Source organism: Acartia tonsa, chromosome 14 (genome assembly GCF_053477335.1).
Source record: "Acartia tonsa isolate MP-2025a chromosome 14, ASM5347733v1, whole genome shotgun sequence".
NCBI classification, from domain to species: Eukaryota; Metazoa; Arthropoda; class Copepoda; order Calanoida; family Acartiidae; genus Acartia; species Acartia tonsa.
The window spans coordinates 11,237,993-11,259,500 of record NC_137273.1 but is presented as its reverse complement, the minus strand read 5'-3'; the positions used below and the strand labels follow the sequence as shown (position 1 = coordinate 11,259,500).

The 21,508-nt window shown below is 32.0% G+C and overlaps 1 protein-coding gene and 1 long non-coding RNA gene across 3 annotated transcripts in view; one reads left to right on the top strand and one right to left on the bottom strand.

The window, feature by feature from the left end:
- p53 (transcription factor p53) overlaps positions 1–19,034 on the top strand; it is a 29,477-nt gene extending 10,443 nt beyond the window's left edge. For both annotated transcript variants that reach the window (XM_080147452.1, XM_080147453.1), the window contains exons 11-21: positions 140–185; positions 707–774; positions 1,438–1,530; positions 1,970–2,067; positions 2,480–2,548; positions 3,030–3,096; positions 3,420–3,542; positions 7,438–7,559; positions 12,497–12,614; positions 13,016–13,129; positions 18,482–19,034. In XM_080147452.1, the coding sequence (XP_080003578.1) occupies positions 140–185; positions 707–774; positions 1,438–1,530; positions 1,970–2,067; positions 2,480–2,548; positions 3,030–3,096; positions 3,420–3,542; positions 7,438–7,559; positions 12,497–12,614; positions 13,016–13,129; positions 18,482–18,544 (981 nt within the window). In that variant the 3' untranslated portion in view covers positions 18,545–19,034. The remainder of the gene's footprint in view (positions 1–139; positions 186–706; positions 775–1,437; positions 1,531–1,969; positions 2,068–2,479; positions 2,549–3,029; positions 3,097–3,419; positions 3,543–7,437; positions 7,560–12,496; positions 12,615–13,015; positions 13,130–18,481) is intronic.
- Positions 19,035–20,211: 1,177 nt separating this feature from the next.
- LOC145305720 (uncharacterized) lies at positions 20,212–21,373 on the bottom strand. The gene is made up of 2 exons (XR_013874691.1): positions 21,238–21,373; positions 20,212–20,742 (listed from the first exon to the last, which is right to left on the bottom strand). It is a non-coding gene; the product is annotated as an uncharacterized LOC145305720 (long non-coding RNA).
- Between the last annotated feature and the right edge of the window lie 135 nt (positions 21,374–21,508).

Here is a 21,508-nt window from a genome sequence, read left to right as displayed (position 1 = left end):
ATAATTTTAAGTAAGTTATTTACGAAGTTATCATTTAAAACATTTTGACCAACAATTTCTAAGATCTTGAGCTTCAGACGAAAAAAACAGGTCACAATCTATCAAATGATCATAAGCATATTATAATGTTATTTTTTAGTTGGCGAATCAAATGGAGGCTTTGTTGGACTCCCATAAATTTGCAGGTAAACAATTTGATAACAAAGAAAGAGATTAGAAAAAGACTCAAGCCTTAAAACCGATTAAACAAGTATCAGTAGTACACTAAAGACATTTGTGCTTAATTGCCCAAGTAATAGATTAAAGACTTAAGCTGAGGTGAATTCTTAAAAAAACTTTTGCCCCATTAAAATTTTAGTACGGCAAAATTGTCCCCTCTAAATTTTTAGTTTGCCTCACAGATTTTAGTGGGGCAAAAGTTTTTTAAGAATTCACCTCTGGTATATTTTTGGTAGGGTTCAGAAACATTAATTAGAGATTTTACCCCATAAAAAGTACCAATTACATTCTTTTTGTGGTTATGGGAAAAATCTTCAACCACTTTCTACCTCCTGTTGAAAAGTCCCCTTAAATTTTGCAGTCACACTATAAAAAATCCGCATAAGCCTTGTATAATCCTCCAATTTTCAGGCAATCTCATCCAAATCCGTATATTATAAAAAAGTATTTGGTATCGGTTGCTTGAGAATGATAGTTAATTTTGTAGGTTACGAACCCTCACCCTCTGGCGAAGATATCAGTCTGAAAGATTATCCCGGTGAACATAACTTTGAGGTAAGTTACTACCTTTAAGATCCCTTAAATGGCTAAATTTTTATTTTTTGGGAAGTTTTCATGACTCAAAAAAGGCTTAAGGCTGAATGCAATCAGAACTATTATTAAAGATAGAGAAATTAATAGCAAGATATTAGATATTTCTCGCATCTTATTATAAACAGCTTTCCGCGGATATAAAATGTACAATCATTAGATTTAAACCAGTTTTTTTTAACTCCGAGATGCCGATGGCACGGGCTAAAAAAAAACTGGATATAAATCCACCGGATATTAATCGGTTTCGAATGAATGCGAGAAATACCTCTTTATTTTATCTTTGTGTTTTAGTTTTGTATTTGTATTTTTAAATGGTCTACTTTATATAGTGCTTCTATACTTTTGTCTTAATTGGGACTTGGAGGAAGGGTACATTGGACTTTAAAGTACATTGGTATCCAAAGTTTTATAAGAACAATCTGACTTTGTTGGCATGAAAACTTTGGGCACTTTAATTTAAACATGATTGGTTGATCCAAACTAGCAGTTTTCAAACTTTTCAATCCATATTTTAATTCCATAGAAAGGGGTAATTTTGTTTTTCATAAATGGGGATGTTAAATTTGTTTATCCTCCATTGTCTTTTCAATTAAGATCTTAGGTCTTAAACTAATTTTTGTTTAGGTGAAATTTGCGAAGGTGAACCAAAAGAACAAGCACTGGGTGTTTAGTACAAAGCTAAACAAACTATTCGTGGATATAGATAAATGGGTTCAGGTATTGGTCACATTTTTAAATTAAATTAATCGGTGGTTTCCCTTAAAGTACCTAGTCGAGCACTGAACCCCCCCCCCCTTTTTTTAAATAAATTTAAATTTAGGGAAAGGGTTGTAGTTTTTCCTATGTCAGATTTTACTTGTGAGTAGTGTAGATATATTAGGTAAGATACAGGGTAGCCCCCTAGTTTCGCTAGGCACTTTCAAGGAAAGCATCAATTAATATTCTCCCCTATTGCATTTTTTTAAAATTTGATAGAAAAAAATTACATTTAACTCAAGTTAATGTCCTGATAAGCTTGAGTAGGTCAATAAAATAATCATCCTCTTATTTAACTATTTCAAAATCTGTATCTGTATGTGTTAGAAAATTCATAAATCAGGGAGAATGGGAGAAGAGACGTATATCTTTGCTTTGATAAACTTATTTTAATTTTCAGGTGGAGTTTAAAATTGGAACTGACCCTCCCGCTGATCTAACCATCCGTACACTACCAGTTTATACAGAAGCCTCGTATAGACGAGAACCCGTGAAACGGTAATTTTTTTATTATGCTTACACCCGTCGAATCGTTAGTGCCGCCGACATCCAATTTTGTTTTGTTTTAGGGGGGGGGGGGGGTTTCTTGAAGGGCCAAATTCTAACTCTGATAAACATTTTTTTGGTAGGGTAGATCTCAATCCGTTCGGCGTATAACGAGGTTTTAAGCTTCAGACAGATAGATAGACATCGTTTTACTTTGTATCATAGATAAAAATTTCAGTTTTGTTTTCTTTTGTCAACTAAATTCGTAATAATTTTGTTATTGCTTTTTTATTATTCGTGAAAAACTGTCCATAATACGAAACGTTACATGACTTTTCATATTACTCAGAACTGGTTCTAATCCAGCGGATATTAATCAGTTTGGAAGCTATAGTGGATAATCTTTTATCTTTGATAATTTTAGCTGCCCAAATCATGCCAGTCCAGAGGAGAAATCCAACAATGATTTCAACTATCCACATCACATTATTAGGTAAGCTCAGGCCTTGCTATTGTAACAATTAATTCTACAAAAAAAATCACGAAACCTTTGGAAGTTAGCTGGGGGTATATCTTGTTTTTTCTTATAACTGAAGAGAGGTGGGTAAGAAGGGGAGGAAAAGGGAAGGGGGTTGTGGGGAAATTTTCCTTTGGAATTGTTTGTCAGAATATCATTCCCTTTTTCCTGGGTGGTAAGCTTTGGTGGAACGGATAGGTAAATGGAGGGATAATTTATTTATCATTAGATAATAACTATTCAGTTATAAATGATACTTCCTTACTTTCACATGATATCTTTGATTTTATTATCCGAAATAATAAGTTTTAGGTTTTTTATATATGTTTCATACATAGAACTAGTTCTTACAACCAAGGAGTTAAGATTGTGGATATTTCTCGATTAAAAGTCCGATTTGAAATTTGCTCCGTAAACTTGAGAGATATAAATATTGATATTACTCAATTTTGTTTAGATACCAAAATACTGATACAAGTTACGAAGAGGATGAGAAATCAAACAGACTGTTTAGTATTCTACCGGTGAGAAATTTTGCCTTTTTCATTTAAACTTTTTATATTAATATATATAACATCATCCCCCAAATAATGATAAAAATTACTAAATTAGATTTAAAAACTCGGTTAAAAGTTTTGGACACTACTAGTTTTTCAACAAATAAAAATTGATTAAAATTACCTAAAGAAATAGATTATGTGGTTATACAATACAACTATGGATGGCAGTTTAATTTACAGTTCAATATCCCCGCCTTCCCTGAAAATGTCAAGTTTGTAAAAATTTTATAAAAAAAAATCACTTTATTTTTTGCTTTATCTTGTGGATATAATTGCCTTTGTTTTAGGTTTCCACCCCTCACAAGGGGACAGACACCATCTCTCGTATGGTCAAGTTTATGTGCCTCGGTTCGTGTATCGGAGGAATTAACAGGAGGCCAATAAAAGTCGTCTTTACTCTCGAGTGTCAGGTTAGTTTAGCTCTCTCTCAAGTAATAAAATTAAATTGTTATTGGCGCTTATATTACTTTTTAAGTCTCTTAAATCAGATAGTCTCATAAGTTAAGATAAACGTAAATTTGTGGTTTATTCTAAGCGAGCATTTTAGAATTTTTTTTATCAACTTCTGGTGAAAATTACAATTTTTGTCCTGCTTTATCCGGTTATTTCACGCCCTTCATCGATAAGATTACCTACGCTTTTTTTCCTTTGTAAATCTTACAATTTAATTTTTTTTTCCAAATCACGATTTTTTTAAGGGTTGCGTTGTAAATCCACGTAAGGGGGGGGGGGGAAGTTCTGCCACTTTCGCGTAAACAGTGTGCTGTGGACTAGGTATTGATTTTAGATTATAGGTTATTTAGGATAAAAGTTTACTTTTGGGTATTAGTTCACGTATATTTAATCATTTTTTGAATAGGTCTCCAGGTTCAGGTGCTGCAGGCTGGAAGGTCGTTTCTGGACAGGTAAAAAAATTAAAATTTTTTTGTTTGAAGAGTTAGAGAGCAACTTATAAAACAAAATATGCTTCTTTTTGAATGTTATTAACATATCTGCAGAAAAAATTAAATTCGGCCTCCAGGTTCAGATGCTGCAGGCCTCCAGGTATACTCTGGACAGGTAAAAATTAAAAAAAAATTATTTGAAGAGTTAGAGGTACACTTATTAAACCAAATATGCATCTTTTTAAATGTTATTACCATATTAGAAGAAAAAATGACAATCGGCCTCCAGGTTCAGGTGCTGCAGGCCTCCAGGTACACTCTGGACAGGTAAAAATTAAAAACATTTATTTGAAGAGTTAGAGGTACACTTATTTAACCAAATATGCATCTTTATGGATGTTATCATCATATTTGCAGAAAAATTTAAAATCGGCCTCCAGGTTCATGTGCTGCAGGTCTCCAGGTACACTCTGGACAGGTAAAAATTAAAATTTCTTATTTGAAGAGTTAGATGTACACTTATAAAACAAAATATGCATCTTTTTGGATGTTATTACCATATTTGAAGAAAAAATGACAATCGGCCTCCAGGTTCAGGTGCTGCAGGCCTTCAGGTACACTCTGGACAGGTAAAAATTTAAATTTCTCATTTGAAGAGTTAGATGTACACTTATAAAACAAAATATGCATCTTTTTGGATGTTATTACCATATTTGAAGAAAAAATGACAATCGGCCTCCAGGTTCAGGTGCTGCAGGCCTCCAGGTACACTCTGGACAGGTAAAAATTAAGTTTTCTTATTTGAAGAGTTAGAGGTACACTTATTTAACCAAATATGCATCTTTATGGATGTTATCATCATATTTGCAGAATAATTTAAAATCGGCCTCCAGGTTCAGGTGCTGCAGGCCTCCAGGTACACTCTGGACAGGTAAAAATTAAAATTTCTTATTTGAATAGTTAGATGTACACTTATAAAACAAAATATGCATCTTTTTGGATGTTATTTCCATATTTGAGGAAAAAATGACAATCGGCCACCAGGTTCAGGTGCTGCAGGCCTCCAGGTACACTCTGGACAGGTAAAAATTAAAATTTCTTATTTGAAGAGTTAGAGGTACACTTATAAAACAAAATATGCATCTTTTTGGATGTTATTACCATATTTGAAGGTAAATTGACAATCGGCCTCCAGGTTCAGGTGCTGCAGGCCTCCAGGTACATTCTGGACAGGTAAATTTTTTTAAAAAATTATTTAAAGAGTTAGAGGTAAACTTATTAAACCAAATATGCGTATTTTTGGATGTTCTTATCATATTTGAAGGTAAATTGATATTCGGCCTCCAGGTACAGGTGCTGCAGGCCTCCAGATCCATTCTAGACAGGTAAAAATTAAAAAAATTTATTTAAAGGGTTACAGGTACACTTATAAAACCAAATATGCATCTTTTTGGATGTTATTATCATATTTACAGAAAAAATTCAAATTGGACTCTAGTTTCAGGTGCTGCATGCCTCCAGGTACACTCTGGACAGGTAAAAATTAAAATTTCTTGTTTGAAGAGTTAGAGGTACACTTATTAATCCAAATATGCGTGTTTTTGGATGTTATTATCATATTTGAAGATAAATTGACAATCAGCCTCCAGGTTCAGGTACTGGAGGCCTCCAGGTCAACTCTAGACAGGCAGTTAAAATATTTTTTAATACTTTTTGATTTGAACACCTTACCTGGATCCTGTTGACTGCTAGTTGTTGGTAGCCAGTTAAAAAATCCTAAATGGTTATTTTTGAATTTATAGGAATGGTTTCTAAAAAGAAAATGGCTGAATTATAATAATTTAGTATAATATAGCATTTAAGGCTCCAGACAGGCTGTAGGCGGCCTCCATGAGCCTGCTGGACAGGTAAATCAAATGTGTAATCTTTTATTTAAAAGGAAGGTATACTATGTAGAAATAGAAAAGAAACTTTATATAAAAAATTAGAGCATAAAATTTGCAATGTTATCCTAAATAATATTCACATAACTTTCGTCATTTACTTATTTCCAGTGAACAATAAATTTTTCTTCATTTTAGAACTCTGGAGGCTACCAAGAGCCTGCCTGGAACAAAAATAGAAGACTTACTTAATAAATTTTGTCATATTATTATATTTTAATAATTTTCTATTCAGAAAAATTTCCTCTAATATCAAATATTACCTGTATTGGAATTTATTTTGCCAGCGGCCACAAGCAGTCACCAGTGGTCACCAGGATCCAGGTAAGGTGTCCAAATCAAAAAGTATCAAAAAATATTATAACTGCCTGTCCAGAGTGTACCTGGAGGCCTGCAGCACCTGAACCTGGAAGCCGATTGTCAATTTACCTTCAAATATGGTAATAACATCCAAAAAGTTGTATATTTGGATTAATAAGTGTATCTCTAACTCTTCAAATAAGAAATTTAAATTTTTACCTGTCCAGAGTGTACCTGGAGGCCTGCAGCACCTGAACCTGGAGGCCGATTGTCAATTTACCTTCAAATATGGTAATAACATCCAAAAAGATGCATATTTTGTTTTATAAGTGTACCTCTAACTCTTCAAATAAGAAATTTTAATTTTTACCTGTCCAGAGTGTACCTGGAGGCCTGCAGCACCTGAACCTGGAGGCCGATTGTCAATTTACCTTCAAATATGGTAATAACATCCAAAAAGATGCATATTTTGTTTTATAAGTGTACCTCTAACTCTTCAAATAAGAAATTTTAATTTCTACCTGTCCAGAGTGTACCTGGAGGCCTGCAGCACCTGAACCTGGAGGCCGATTGTCATTTTTTTCTTCAAATATTGTAATAACATCCAAAAAGATGCATATTTGGTTAAATAAGTGTACATCAAACTCTTCAAATAAGAAATTTTAATTTTTACCTGTCCAGAGTGTACCTGGAGGCCTGCAGCACCTGAACCTGGAGGCCGATTGTCATTTTTTCTTCAAATATGGTAATAACATCCAAAAAGATGCATATTTGGTTAAATAAGTGTACCTCTAACTCTTCAAATAAATGTTTTTAATTTTTACCTGTCCAGAGTGGACCTGGAGGCCTGCAGCACCTGAACCTGGAGGCCGAATTTAATTTTTTCTTCGGATATGTTAATAACATTCAAAAAGAAGCATATTTTGTTTTATAAGTTGCTCTCTAACTCTTCAAACAAAAAAAATTTAATTTTTTTACCTGTCCAGAAACGACCTTCCAGCCTGCAGCACCTGAACCTGGAGACCTATTCAAAAAATGATTAAATATACGTGAACTAATACCCAAAAGTAAACTTTTATCCTAAATAACCTATAATCTAAAATCAATACCTAGTCCACAGCACACTGTTTACGCGAAAGTGGCAGAACTTCCCCCCCCCCCCCTTATTTCTTGTTTAGGGTCGCGTTGTAGGACGCAGATGTGTTGACGTGAGGGTTTGTTCTTGTCCCAAGAGAGACCAACAGCAGGAGGAGTTCAAACATACCAAGACAGAGAATGATGTCAAGAGAATCACTGAAAGGTAGGTTTTATTTTTCTTTCCAAGACGTCCAAGCTTATTAAAGGAGTGGAGGGGTGGTACACACATTTAATTTACATAATTTGAAAAATAAAGTGCATTGAACCATGGAGCGTTTTTAAAAAAAATGGTGGGGAGGGATTGTAGAGTTTTTTGAGTGTAATGGAACCAAAAACTTTTCATAAGGTTGACTCTGTAACTATGTATTTGTATGTATTAGTAAATTGGAATTTATCTATTTGAATCTTTAAATATTTTTTTCTTCTCGTAAATATAGAACTTGTAAATTGTAAAGTGCTTTTAGGCCACCCTCTTTCATTGAAAACATGAAATACATGAAAATTATACAATCTATAATACAAAGTAGCTTGATGTCTGTCCGTCTGTCTGTCCCTTAAGATCTCGGTAACCACTGAACCGATTGGATTCTACTCTTCAGGGTATATACCTACTGGTCCTGTGGTGGTTTTAGGCTATTTTCTTGTCCCACCCCCAACTCCCCCAAAAAACAAAAAAATCCCCCCCCCTTTTTTTTTTTTATTTTTTTTTTTTGCAGAAGATTTCCTAGGTCCTTTATTTTTTTTTTGCAGAAGATTTCCTAGGTCCTTTATTTTTTTTTGCAGAAGATTTCCTAGGTCCTTTATTTTTTTTTTGCAGAAGATTTCCTAGGTCCTTTATTTTTTTTGCAGAAGATTTCCTTGGTCCTTTTACGAATTTCACCTCAATTTTTTTTGATCACCTCTTGGGGCAAAGCCCCTAGAGGCTAGGGGCGAAGCCGCTAGTATTTTAAAAAGTATAACGTCATTGCAATTGTATGTTGAAATAAGTTGTCTTTTATAGTCGCAATGTCTTATTCAATAACAGCTGAAAACACGTGTTTGTTGATACTTTGAACTAATTCAACATTTAATTTCAGCCTATTGCAACGATAAATAAATAAACTTTCTATAATACAAAGTAGCTTGATGTTTACCTGTCCGTCTGTCCGTCCGTCCCTTAAGATCTCGGTAACCACTGAACCGATCGGATTCTACTTTACAGGGTATATACCTTTTGGTTCTCCCATTTTTTTTGTTTATGGGGAAGTTCATATAAAACTACGGGCAGCACCAGTAGTTCTTTTTTTAATTACCTCTAGGGGCGAAGCCGCTAGTTAATATATAGAGAATTATTTTTGCTATTTGAAATAGTAGTAAAAATATACAAGGATGGCATCATCCATAAGTAGAAGAGCAAAAATAAATCAATAATAAAACATGCTTCAAAACAAAATCCTTAATAAAGTTATTTGCAATGTACTTAATATTTAACATTAGAACATTTAGAATTATGAATGACTTATAACTTAAATGAAGAGTCTTAGAAAATACATATTTTTTTAAAAATCAAGTAAAAAGGAAAATTATGACATGTAAATAAATGTAGTTTAAAAAATTGAAAAGTGCTGACATATTCTGAATATTGATCATAGAGTTGCTACGCTTTTAAGCTGTTAAATGGACTCACCATGCCAAGAATAAAAATTAGGGTTGGGCCGGATACTTTATTGGCCGGATACCGGATATCCGGCTGATTTCTAATGCCGGATATCAGGTATCTATCCGGCCAAATTCTTGCCATTTCCGGATGCATGGCAAATTAGCGGAATTCAGGCATATGAAATCAGCCGGATATCCGGTATCCGGATAAATTCATTATCCGGTAACTGTCCGGATATCCGGCCCAACCCTAATTAAAATCAATAGGTAGGAGAATTAAAATATGCCTAAATTAACAACAACAAATAAAAAGCAATCCGTTAGGAAGAGACGTACGGACCAATCCTAACCGTAGAAAAAAATGCTCAATTCGATCAGTACAAGATTAACCACCATTTTTTTGCTTTTTGTATAAAACGTTTTGTTCTTTTATCACCCCACACACACACACACACTCACTCAATCACACTCACATTAGTCCCTTTTCTCCCTCTAACAACCAGTGCGCGCCTTTTTTCTTACCATTTTGGAAAGCGCGTTTTAAACTCTTTCATAAGATGGTGCAATGTCTACCCTAGATTTTGTTTCTAAGCGTCGCAATTCAGTTTAGAAATAACAAGAACATTGAAGGCCATATGGAACGCAGCAATAGCTAGCTTACACAATTTTTAAACAAACATCTGAATATGACAATTTCTTCAGCAATCTGCCATTTAAATTTAAAGTCTCCCTACTTGTTGCCAAATTATTCAGCCGTACTAACTATTTATAGAGTTGCTGTAACACTAGAAATAATAAAATATGTAAGGTATTTGAAAATTAAACGGCTTTGATCAAAAACGTTTGTAAAATTCTATTGCTTAATTCACAATTAAATATGAAAGTTATTTTTATACCTAGTCGAGTTTTTAGCATTTAAACAGAATGTAGATAGAAAATTTAAAAATTTTGTTTATTTCAATTTAAAGTTTAAAGAAATTTACAACGATTGTTGATCGAATTATATGCTAAAGATTTTCTAACCTGTTTTGTTACAGTTTGTATTTGGTCCGCGAAAAGTTTTAATAATAAAAAGAACTCTATAATTATAAAACATACAATTACATAAACTACAAAAAATTGATACAATATCTTTTTTTTGTAAGAGAACTTAAAAGCTATATTACTGATTTTTTTCTTTATTTATCATTCTTTTTTAAAAGCGAAGCTTTTCTAAAATTAGGGTCCGTCCGTCCGTCCGAGATGGATAGCTTTATTCGTTGATTTAGGCATGTTAGAATTGTCCTATCGATTTCAAACTTTGCATGATGATTTGTACGTCCATTTTAAACATGATGATTTTCTACTTTTTTAACAACAATTTTTAATGTGATCTAATTACCCGTTTGATCTGATTTTTGGTATACTGATTCCTGGGACAACAAAGTACAATATTATAAGCTAAGCAACTCTATAATCAAGTCCTAAAAATGTAAGTATGCCCATAAACATTATTCTGTAAAAGCAGTTTTTCAACAAATTTACTTTATTTATTTACTGACAATTTTGCTTCGAATATTATACATTTATATTCTGATTATTCAGTTCTGACATTATACACGTGTTAATGTCTGTTTGTCCTACCATTTATTTTACCTTTTATGGATGTTGTCATCCTTGTTTATTTGTGCTTCGCTACTTCTTGAGTCCTGCGGTTTGCGAAAACTGCGGGTAAACGCGGCTGCGGCTGCGGATCTCAATAATATTCCAGAAATGTTCATGATTAAGGTCATGCGTTGTAACTTAAGCAACATTATTACCAGGAATAAAAACAAAGATAAGGTCATTTAATTTTTATGTTGCAATAATATTTACGCAGCTACTCTATATCTAGGCATTATCTCTAAATATCAGGGAGAAAGGGAACATTGGACTGTAAAAGTTGCTGGTACCCATATATATTATATACATTTATTGGCTAGTAATCTTGAACTGTTAAACAAAATTTTCCACCACTATTAAAAATCAGTGTTAATCATAATTGTCTTCTATTGTCTTCTCTCCCTTAAGATCCCTGGTAAATATTTTATTCAATTCGATCTAGTTCATTGTAGTAAACTAAAAATTTCCAGAAACGTCTTAACGTACGTAAAACAATGATTTATGAAACAAGAATTTCATAATCAAACTTTTTTTTTGTCAGAGGTGGTGGTTTTAATAAACGGGAAATCGACTATGACTCCTAGGAGGGAGATCCCCACCCCCAGTGTATTTTTGGGTTGTGGATGGATCAAGAATTCAGGGAATGTACCTAATGGTCATACGAAGGTTTTAGGCTATTTTCTTCATGATATATGACAGGTTGTTATAATACTTCTGTTTCAATTTACATTAGTAAAAGTTTTTGTAGGGGGGCTAGGGGCTAAGTCACAAGTGGTGTAAAAAAATCTGAAAGATAATAAAAAAGTAAAAATAGCTAAACTTACAGTTAATAACTTATTAGTTTTAAATATATTTAGGATTTCTAATTATTATATTTCTTTCAAATAATCAATTTATGTTGTTTTTTTTTATATCATATCTCATTTTATTTATTCTAGAAACATTAATTGGTATGCGGAAATTCAGAAATTGCGCAATTTTTATTTTATTACTCATTTTCTAGAACGTAGAAACACCATAGTATTGCATCATATGCCGCTGCTTGAAATTCGAGTTTGAACATGATTCACTCCCTTTCTCTTTTTTATCTCCTTTCCCCTTAACCTGTGTTTCTATATCACCTCCCACTTCCCCTTTTTCTATATAAAATAAAACCAAATGTATCTAATTTTCAATTTCAGTTCACTATTACACATATATACAGTAAAATTTTGTGCCTTGAATAGGGGGGGTCAAATAATTATAGACAAGAACAAATATATCCATTCATATTATCAAAACCTACATTAGGTAATTATTAGTTAGGCTGATTCGTCCATTCTTTTCAAAGGTTTTGTTGTGATAAACCTCCGATAAGTTAAATTTGTGATAAATTAAAGAAGGGGGGATGTATATATGTTTATGTACAAAATTTGCCAAAACTGATTTTGTGATTGAGTGATCATAGACACAGGAAAAGGCCTACGGAAGATAATTTAACTTTCTCCTGATTTTAAAGCAAAAGTGCATACTTTGAAAATGATCTCTTTATAATAATAAAATGTTAATCCTTTAGCCTGAAGGCTATTTTTTTTAAGAAAAGGGAAAATAAAAGATGGTGTAAATTTTAAAAAAATTGAAGGAGATATTTATATTTTTCATTTATTAAAGGCGAAGGGCGGATGTTCCACTTTTTTAGCCTTAACAAGGATGGCAACATTTATAAGTGTAGCAGGCTAGCACAAGAAATATGGGTAGACACTTGCAAAGTTAGTTATAGAGCTGATGTTTAGTGGTTCAACAAAAAAGATTTGATGGTAAAACTACAACAAAATGTTTTAGGTGTGTACGAGGAATACATCTCGAATCTGTTGGAGAAAAATCGTCCAAACTCGCCAACCCTCTGCAGCCTCCAAGCAAGAAGAAAAAAATGGAACACCCAACAATTATTATGGTTCCAGTGAGTATTTTTTATGTTTTGTGTCCGATTTTTTTTTATGAATTCTCGTCATTTGAATGGCCCTTGTGGCCCCCCAAAACAGTTCATGTGTCTGTCAAACTTTCTTAGGCTACCCATGCTTTAACAAAAATAATTTTAATCCGACATCTTAAAAATTGAAAAGTTTTAAATAACCTTTCGTTCTCAACTAACAGCAGGGTGTTTTTTTTTTAAATGCACCTTTTTTTAAAACATGAAATGTGTTAATGGTAAAAAATACAATGACTAAAGTTAGAACATCTCTGAGCTTTAGTTTTTGGAAGTATAAATATCATCTTTGTGCTGTTTGTACTTTAGTTGAAAATGCAACCATTTGTTTACACACCCTTCAGGTAATTGTGCTGAAATATTTTTCTTTTTAGGTACACTGCAATGATTTTAAGAAAATAAATGAATTTTCCGAAAGTGCTTGGATTTGCAGAGACCCACAAAACCAACAGGAAATAAAAGAAAAAAGAAAACAATTGCTTGAAAAGGTAAAAATTGCTTTAATAAGAATACTGTAATGTTTAATTAAGCACAGCTTCGCATCAGGATGTCCAAGGTTTTTTTGAGGGAGTTACAAAAGTTCTAAAATTCGATGTAGCGAGGAACCAGTGTTGCGGATCCGGATCCACAAGGATCCGCATTTTTTTGAGTCCAAGGATCTGGATCCGCAAAAAATGCGGATCCTGATCCGGATCTTGGGGTATAAATTTATGGAAAAATCTACCTAAATTTTTATAAAATAGTCACTTACAAATTTTGAAAATCAGACATTCTCGTGATGAGAGCCAATCTTTAAGGTTTAGGTTCAGACTTGAAAATTAAAAGTATTTTTGACTTCGAGATTAAAGAATAAATATTTTTTGAAAAATTTGTTGATTTTTTTTTTATTGTCAAAGATTCGGATCCGCACTGACCAAATTTGTAGGATCCGGATCCGCATACAATCAAAGCGGATCCACAACACTGTGAGGAACCTTATCAAATGTATCTGAATATGTTGGTCCTAAATTGGTATTTTAAGCTTTTGCAACGGCCAACCCAGTTTGTGAAAGTTTTAGTCAAAACCACGCATAAAATTATGTGGTTATGTGTAAAATATTTTTATGCTTTAAAAATACATATGAGAGGGGAGTTGAGGTAAAAAAAAACTCACCTTTTCCTGTTATGGTTTTTAATATGGCGCGAAGTGCACACAAAAAAAAAGATTTTAATTGTTTCTGGGGATTTTTAAGAGGTTTAGGTCGAATATTTCCAAATTTGTTTAGTCACCCCTTTAATCTACCCCCCGTCCCCACACCCATTAGGAGTTCCTTGGCTGCGCTGTTTTGGATGTTATTATTCATGTTAACTCAATGACGCACATGAACACAAGTGTACACAAATTAATATTTCTTATCTAGAATTCCCGAGAATCCATAATCATAGGGGAGGTCAGTTGAGGGATAGTCATTTAAATCCAAAGGTTTGGCAGTCGCCTAGTATTAGACGATTGTTGGATCATATGAAGGAAATGAAGTCATTCCTTAAAAGGACAGAAATTTCATTCCAAAAAGGACAGAAATCATCTTCCTTTTTCTCAGATAAGTGAAATATGGACAAAAATCACTCTCCTTTTTCTCACATATCTGAAAAAGAGAATAAAAATCACCTTCCTCAATCTCACTTAATCTTCCTAATCCTAAGAAAATTCTACCTTTTCCTTACACATTCTCACTTATTCTCAGATAACCTACCTTATTCTAAGAAATTCTTCCTAAATCTAAGAAAATCTACCTTACTCCCCCAAATTCTTCCTTGGTCCCCCAAATTCTTCCTTATTCTAAGAAAATCTATCTTATTCTAAGAAATTCTTCCTTATTCTAAGAAAATCTACCTCATTCTAAGAAATTCTTCCTTATTCTAAGAAAATCTACCTTATTCTAAGAAATTCTTCCTTAATCTAAGAAATTCTACCTTATTCTAAGAAAATCTACCTTATTCTAAGAAATTCTTCCTTATTCTAACAAATTCTTCCTTATTCTAAGAAAAACTACCTTATTCTAAGAAATTCTTCCTTATTCTAAGAAAATCTACCTTATTCTAAGATTTTCTTCCTTATTCTAAGAAATTCTACCTTATTCTAAGAAAATCTACCTTATTCTAAGAAATTCTTCCTTATTCTAAGAAATTCTACCTTATTCTAAGAAAATCTACCTTATTCTAAGAAATTCTTCCTTATTCTAAGAAATTCTACCTTATTCTAAGAAATTCTTGCAAAACATAGCAAATTCTTGCAAAACATAGCAAAATCTACCTTATTCTAAGAAAATCTACCTTATTCTTCCTAATTCTTTCTTATTCCCCCAAATTCTACCTTATTCTAAGAAAATCTTACTTGTTTTAAGAAAATCTACCTTATTCTGAGAAATTCTTCCTTATTCTAAGAAAATCTACCTAATTCTCCCAAATTCTTCCTTATTCTAAGAAAATCTACCTTATTCTAAGAAATTCTTCCTTATTCTAAGAAATTCTACCTTATTCTAAGAAAATCTACCTTATTCTAAGAAATTCTTCCTTATTCTAAGAAGATCCACCTTATTGCCCCAAATTCTTCCTTATTCTATGAAATTCTTCCTTACTCTAAGAAATTCTTCCTTATTCTAAGAAATTCTTCCTTATTCTAACAAATTCTTCCTTATTCTAAGAAAATCTTTCTTATTCTAAGAAATTCTTCCTTATTCTAAGAAATTCTACCTTATTCTAAGAAAATCTACCTTATTCTAAGAAATTCTTCCTTATTCTAAGAAAATCTACCTTATTCTAAGAAATTCTTCCTTATTCTAAGAAAATCTACCTAATTCTCCCTAATTCTTGCAATATATAGGGATCCCAAACTCAAAAACAAAGTTTCAGCGCGATCCGACCACCCGTTCTTGAGATATGGTGACCTGGTGTCCTTGGTACCAACGGTAAGATTTGGGAAATGGTTCGAATCCTTAGTAAATTTGGTCAAAGTCCAAAAATATTTTGGCACTTAGTCAAAATTTTGAAGAAAAAATACCCAGGTGGACAAATAATTTTGATCAAAAAAGTGTCAAAATATTTTTGGACTTCGGACCAGATTTACTAAGGATTCGAACCATTTCCCAAATATTACTGTGGATACCAAGGACACCAGGTCACCGTATCTCAAGAACAGGTGGTCGGATCCCGCTGAAACTTTGTTTTTGAGTTTGGGATCCCTATATATTGCAAGAATTTGGGAGAATTAGGTAGATTTTCTTAGAATAAGGAAGAATTTCTTAGAATAAGGTAGATTTTCTTAGAATAAGGAAGAATTTCTTAGAATAAGGAAGAATTTCTTAGAATAAGGTAGATTTTCTTAGAATAAGGAAGAATTTGTTAGAATAAGGAAGAATTGGGGGGAATAAGGTAGATTTTCTTAGAATAAGGAAGAATTTCTTAGAATAAGGTAAATTTTCTTAGAATAAGGAAGAATTTCTTAGAACAAGGAAGAATTTCTTAGAATAAGGTAGATTTTCTTAGAATAAGGAAGAATTTCTTAGAATAAGGTAGATTTTCTTAGAATAAGGTAGAATTTCTTAGAATAAGGAAGAATTTCTTAGAATAAGGTAGATTTTCTTAGAATAAGGAAGAATTTCTTAGAATAAGGTAGATTTTCTTAGAATAAGGAAGAATTTGGGAGAATTAGGTAGATTTTCTTAGAATAAGGAAGAATTTCTCAGAATAAGGTAGATTTTCTAAAACAAGTAAGATTTTCTTAGAATAAGGTAGAATTTGGGGGAATAAGAAAGAATTAGGAAGAATAAGGTAGATTTTCTTAGAATAAGGTAGATTTTGCTGTGTTTTGCAAGAATTTGCTATGTTTTGCAAGAATTTGCTATGTTTTGCAAGAATTTCTTTGAATAAGGTAGAATTTCTTAGAATAAGGAAGAATTTCTTAGAATAAGGTAGATTTTCTTAGAATAAGGTAGAATTTCTTAGAATAAGGAAGAATTTCTTAGAATAAGGTAGATTTTCTTAGAATAAGGTAGAATTTCTTAGAATAAGGAAGAATTTCTTAGAATAAGGTAGATTTTCTTAGAATAAGGTAGAATTTCTTAGAATAAGGTAGATTTTCTTAGAATAAGGAAGAATTTGGGAGAATTAGGTGGATTTTCTTAGAATAAGGAAGAATTTCTTAGAATAAGGTAGATTTTCTTAGAATAAGGAAGAATTTCTTAGAACAAGGAAGAATTTGAGGGAATAAGGTAGATTTTCTTAGAATAAGGAAGAATTTGTGGGAATAAGGTAGATTTTCTTGGAATAAGGAAGAATTTCTTAGAATAAGGTAAGTTATCTGAGAATAAGGGAGAATTTGTGTAATTAAGGTAGAATTTCTGAGAATAAGGAAGAATTTGGAAAAATAAGGTAGATTGATTAAACATGGTTGTAATAGTGAGGAAAAGGAAGAATTTCTAAGAACTAGGAAGAATTTGTAAGATGGTGGACAGAGGTCACCTTCCTTTAGTGAGAATTTGTAAGATAGTGGACAGAAATCACCTTCCTTAGTGAGAATTTGTAAGAAAAAGGAAAGGAAATAGCCTTCCTATACCCAAGGAAGGGAATTTCTGTCCTTTTTAGGAATGACTTCATTTCCTTCATATGATCCCGATTGTTTATGCTTTATCTTCGATTTCAACAATGTACAGCTTAATCCGTGAAATGATGAAACCTTGACTTTGCTAAGAATTCTTGATTTTATGGCAGCTGCGAAATGTAAAAAAACGGCTGGCGGCAACTTAGTTGTAGTTGTTTACTGACTATAAAATGTCCTAAAATGGTATTATTGGCTCCGGCTGCGAATAAAGGCAACTGAATAATTCTGCGGCTGCCGCGCCGTTATAACTATTTCCAGGAATTTTGAAAGTAATCATAAAGATTATTCATTATCATTATTTAGGGATATAGGGGTAGCTGTCTTCTGTAAGATTAAACATTTCAGTAGTTTTCTTAATTATTTAGAAGAAATACTTATTAGGTTTTCATTTATATATTTACTAGTGGTTTCGCCCCTAGCCTCTAGGAGCTTTGCCTTAAGAGGTGATCAAAACATTTTTTTGGCGAATTTCGTAAAAGGACTAAGGAAGCTTCAGCAAAAAAAGGACCACGGAAATCTTCAGCAAAAAAATAGCCTAAAACCACCACAGGACCAGTAGGTATATTCCCTAAAGAGTAGAATCCGATCGGTTCAGTGGTTACCGAGATCTTAAGGGACGGACAGACAGACGGACGGACGGACAGACATCATTCTACTTTGTATTATAGATATAGGTATATACCTACACAAAGTAGATTATATTTTAACCATTTTTTTGTAAATTCAATATATTTATTTTGTTTCCTTGGAAAACAAATTTTAACTGTTACTGACCTCTGAAAGCAAAATTTTAGGAGAAAAATGGCTTCAAGAGGTTTTCATCAAATCAACCTAATAAGCTTTTTAACGAAATTCGACCAACTCCGAATTCTCTGATTCTAAGTATGTTTTTGCCTGTCCCCGTTTTGCACTTATAATTACGAAATACACCAGAATTCATTGTTGCGTTCTACCATTGAATTCTAGTAGCGAAGCTACTCTATAATTATCCTTGTCTGACCTATTCGTAAAAAGTGATAATCTTATTCTTTTCTCCAACTTTACTAACTAAGCCATTAAACTGGTAACATCTTTTATCTATAAGCATAAGAACTAGGAAGTCCAGCATTTTCTTTTGTCATCCCCTTAAGGGTTACACCATCCATCAAATATCTGCAGATGCCATTGACTTCCTTGTTATAATCTTATCTAATTTTTTCAGCACAATCAAGAAATTTTGAGGAAGCTTCAGGAAGGACAATCACAAAACCAATCCCACCAGTAGTAGAAAACCAAATATTTGTATATTTATCAAGACTTGCTCTGCACCTTTGCAACAGAAACAATCTTGTTTATGTTATATGTTAATTTTTGGACGTTTTTTCTTTTTTTTTTGGAGAAAATTTTGTATTTTGATTACACGAATGGATAAAGTAGTGTCATTAATATGATTACGAAATTATTTAATGGGTTAGGATAGGTAAGGCTATGGAAAGCCCTACAGGGCTTGTAGCCAAATTAGGTTTGTAATTAAACAAGGGATTAAATATTATTTATTACTGCCGAAGGAAATAATTTTTATTTCTCCTTTAAAAAGTCTAAAGTCACATAATTTCATTTCATTTTTGAAAATTATAAAACAGATTTTTTTATTTTTTAAATGTACAAAAGTTAAAACAGTTGTTTTTGTATAGTTATATATATATTTTTTTTATCTATGTATAAAAGAAACCAAGTTATCTGTTTAAAAAATAAAATACATGCTTAAAAGTTAATTTGAATGTTTAAAAATTTCTTATATCCAATATTTTTAAAAACGTAATACTAGAGAAAAATAGCTTTTTACGCTTTCATTATAAAATTTTTTGTACCTTTAATCCGGATTTTTTTCTCTCGTTGAGTTAGAATTTCATCATGGTAAACCTAGTAAAACGTTTTCTTGATTTAAAAAAATATTTACATAACATCTGATCAAACAGATTTGAAAATATGTAAATGATGATTTTTTCTATTTTAATCGCTATTAATCATATTTTTTGTTGTGAAAATGGTAATTTAAGTTTATAGTTATCGAATTTGGTGATTTATATTATTATTTTGTCTTCTTTAAACAAGAATCTATTAAAACTTTGGTTAAAAACTTAAGCAAATAGTAGTAGGATTTTTTTCAAGAATATAATAGTTATTTCTCGTATCGTATTATAAACGGCTTTCGGCACCACGGGGCTAAAACAACTAGTTTTAATCTTATGATTGTACATTTCTATATTCGTAGAAAACTGGATATAATACGATGCTAGACATAGTTTTTTCGTATTCATGAGAACCGGTTCCTATCCACCGGATTCGAATGAATACGAGAAAATAAATTCAATTGTTTTTTTAATTGTTCACTACTTATCCTAGGTTCACCCTTTTTATGAAATACCGAATAACGCGAAAACATATTATTTATTATGATAATATATAGATAGAGTGACTCATTCTGCTATAAGTTGGTTTAAAACTTTGGATATCTACATGAATTTTAATTAGAGTTTTCAAACTTATGAACTAGTAATTTTAATTAACAAAATGAGTATGGTTGCTTATCATTCATCGATTTATCTTCAATTGTCCAGTCCCTTAAGACCCCTGTTAATATTGTCATCAAAGCAATTGATAAATTTTGTAACCCGTCGAAAAAAACCTTCTATTTGCTAAAGTGAACTGTGACTTAATATTATATGTGAAAATTATACTAACTATATGTGAGATCTCATTTGTGAAAATTGTTATAAATATATTATTTAGATAAATACAGTTATGAAAAGATTTCATTTTTTAAACATTTGTAACGAAGCTAGCTGCTCTACGATTAATACATTATGTTCGTTTTTATTTATGTGTAATAACTCGACTCCGTGATTAAAACTGTCTACCATAGTAAAATTTTAAATAAAAACAATTTAATTTTGGTATTAAATATTTATCAAATTAATAATTAGGTTTAACATAAAGAAACACTGGCCTTAAACCATTTTCTCGTACTCATTCGAATCCGGTGGATAGGAACCGGTTCTCATCCATACGAAAAAAACAATGTCTAGCATCGTATTATATCCAGTTTTCTACAAATATAAAAATGTACAATCATAAGATTAAAACCATTTTTTTAGCCCGTGCCCACGGCACCTCGGGGCCTAAAAAACTGGTTTTAATCTTATAATTGTACATTCTATATCCGCGGAAAGCTGTTTATAATACGATGCGAGAAATAAATATTATCAAACAGTGTATTCTAAACATTGTCAAGAACAATAACAGCATAATCCCACTGATTAATAAACAGGATAAAAATAATTTATTTTGTCAAAAAGGAGAGAATTTGAATAGTGTAATATATTTCCATAAATAATGTCCATTAATCTGAGCATGAAGTTACATGTTTAAATTTCTGTCTTCTGCATAATCCAATTGACTGTAAGGTCGTCGTTTTCAATTCTAAAATATGAAAAATTAATTCATGTCAATTTTCATTTTATTTAATCATTCTATAAATCTAACTTTTAGAATATAATTTCTATGACAATTAGGAACTATATCATGAGCGAAGCATCTATATAATCTAGTCTTAAAAAGTAAGTATGTCCGTCTGAGACACAACCTAGTATTCAAGTAACTTTTAGTCAGACCAATGGGGTATTTTTTTATCGTAATTTGGAATATATATATTTATCGTCCATTGTCTTATCCCTTAAGATTCATGTATAGACAAATACCTAGAAATGGATATAAAATATACGTGGATATTATGTCAGGGGAAAAATTGTCGTTAATTTAGGTTGCTAACATATGACATCACTTTTTGGTCTGTTCAATTACCCAGTGTGAAGGGATGATGAGGGAGATAGTTCATTTAGCCAGCTACAAGTTTCATTTTATTAGAGTAAATGATAAACTGGTGTAAGCGATCCATGTAATAATAAATCTATTTACCTGGGTAGAATCCTGTCTCTAATAATCTGATTATAATCTCTTAGCCACTGAAGCTCCTCGGTAGATAACTCTTCCTGTTGCACTTACTTTGATTACTACACAGTGCGTATGAAGGTGCCTTGACTTTAGTGTCAAAATCTAAATTTGGACATAGTGCATTTCATTACCCTAGGTTAGGTAACTTCATTTCACTTTTCAATAAAATCTAAAATGCAGCCGTTTTTGAGAAAATTATATTTGAAAATTTCAAGTTCAATTTTCACCCACTAGG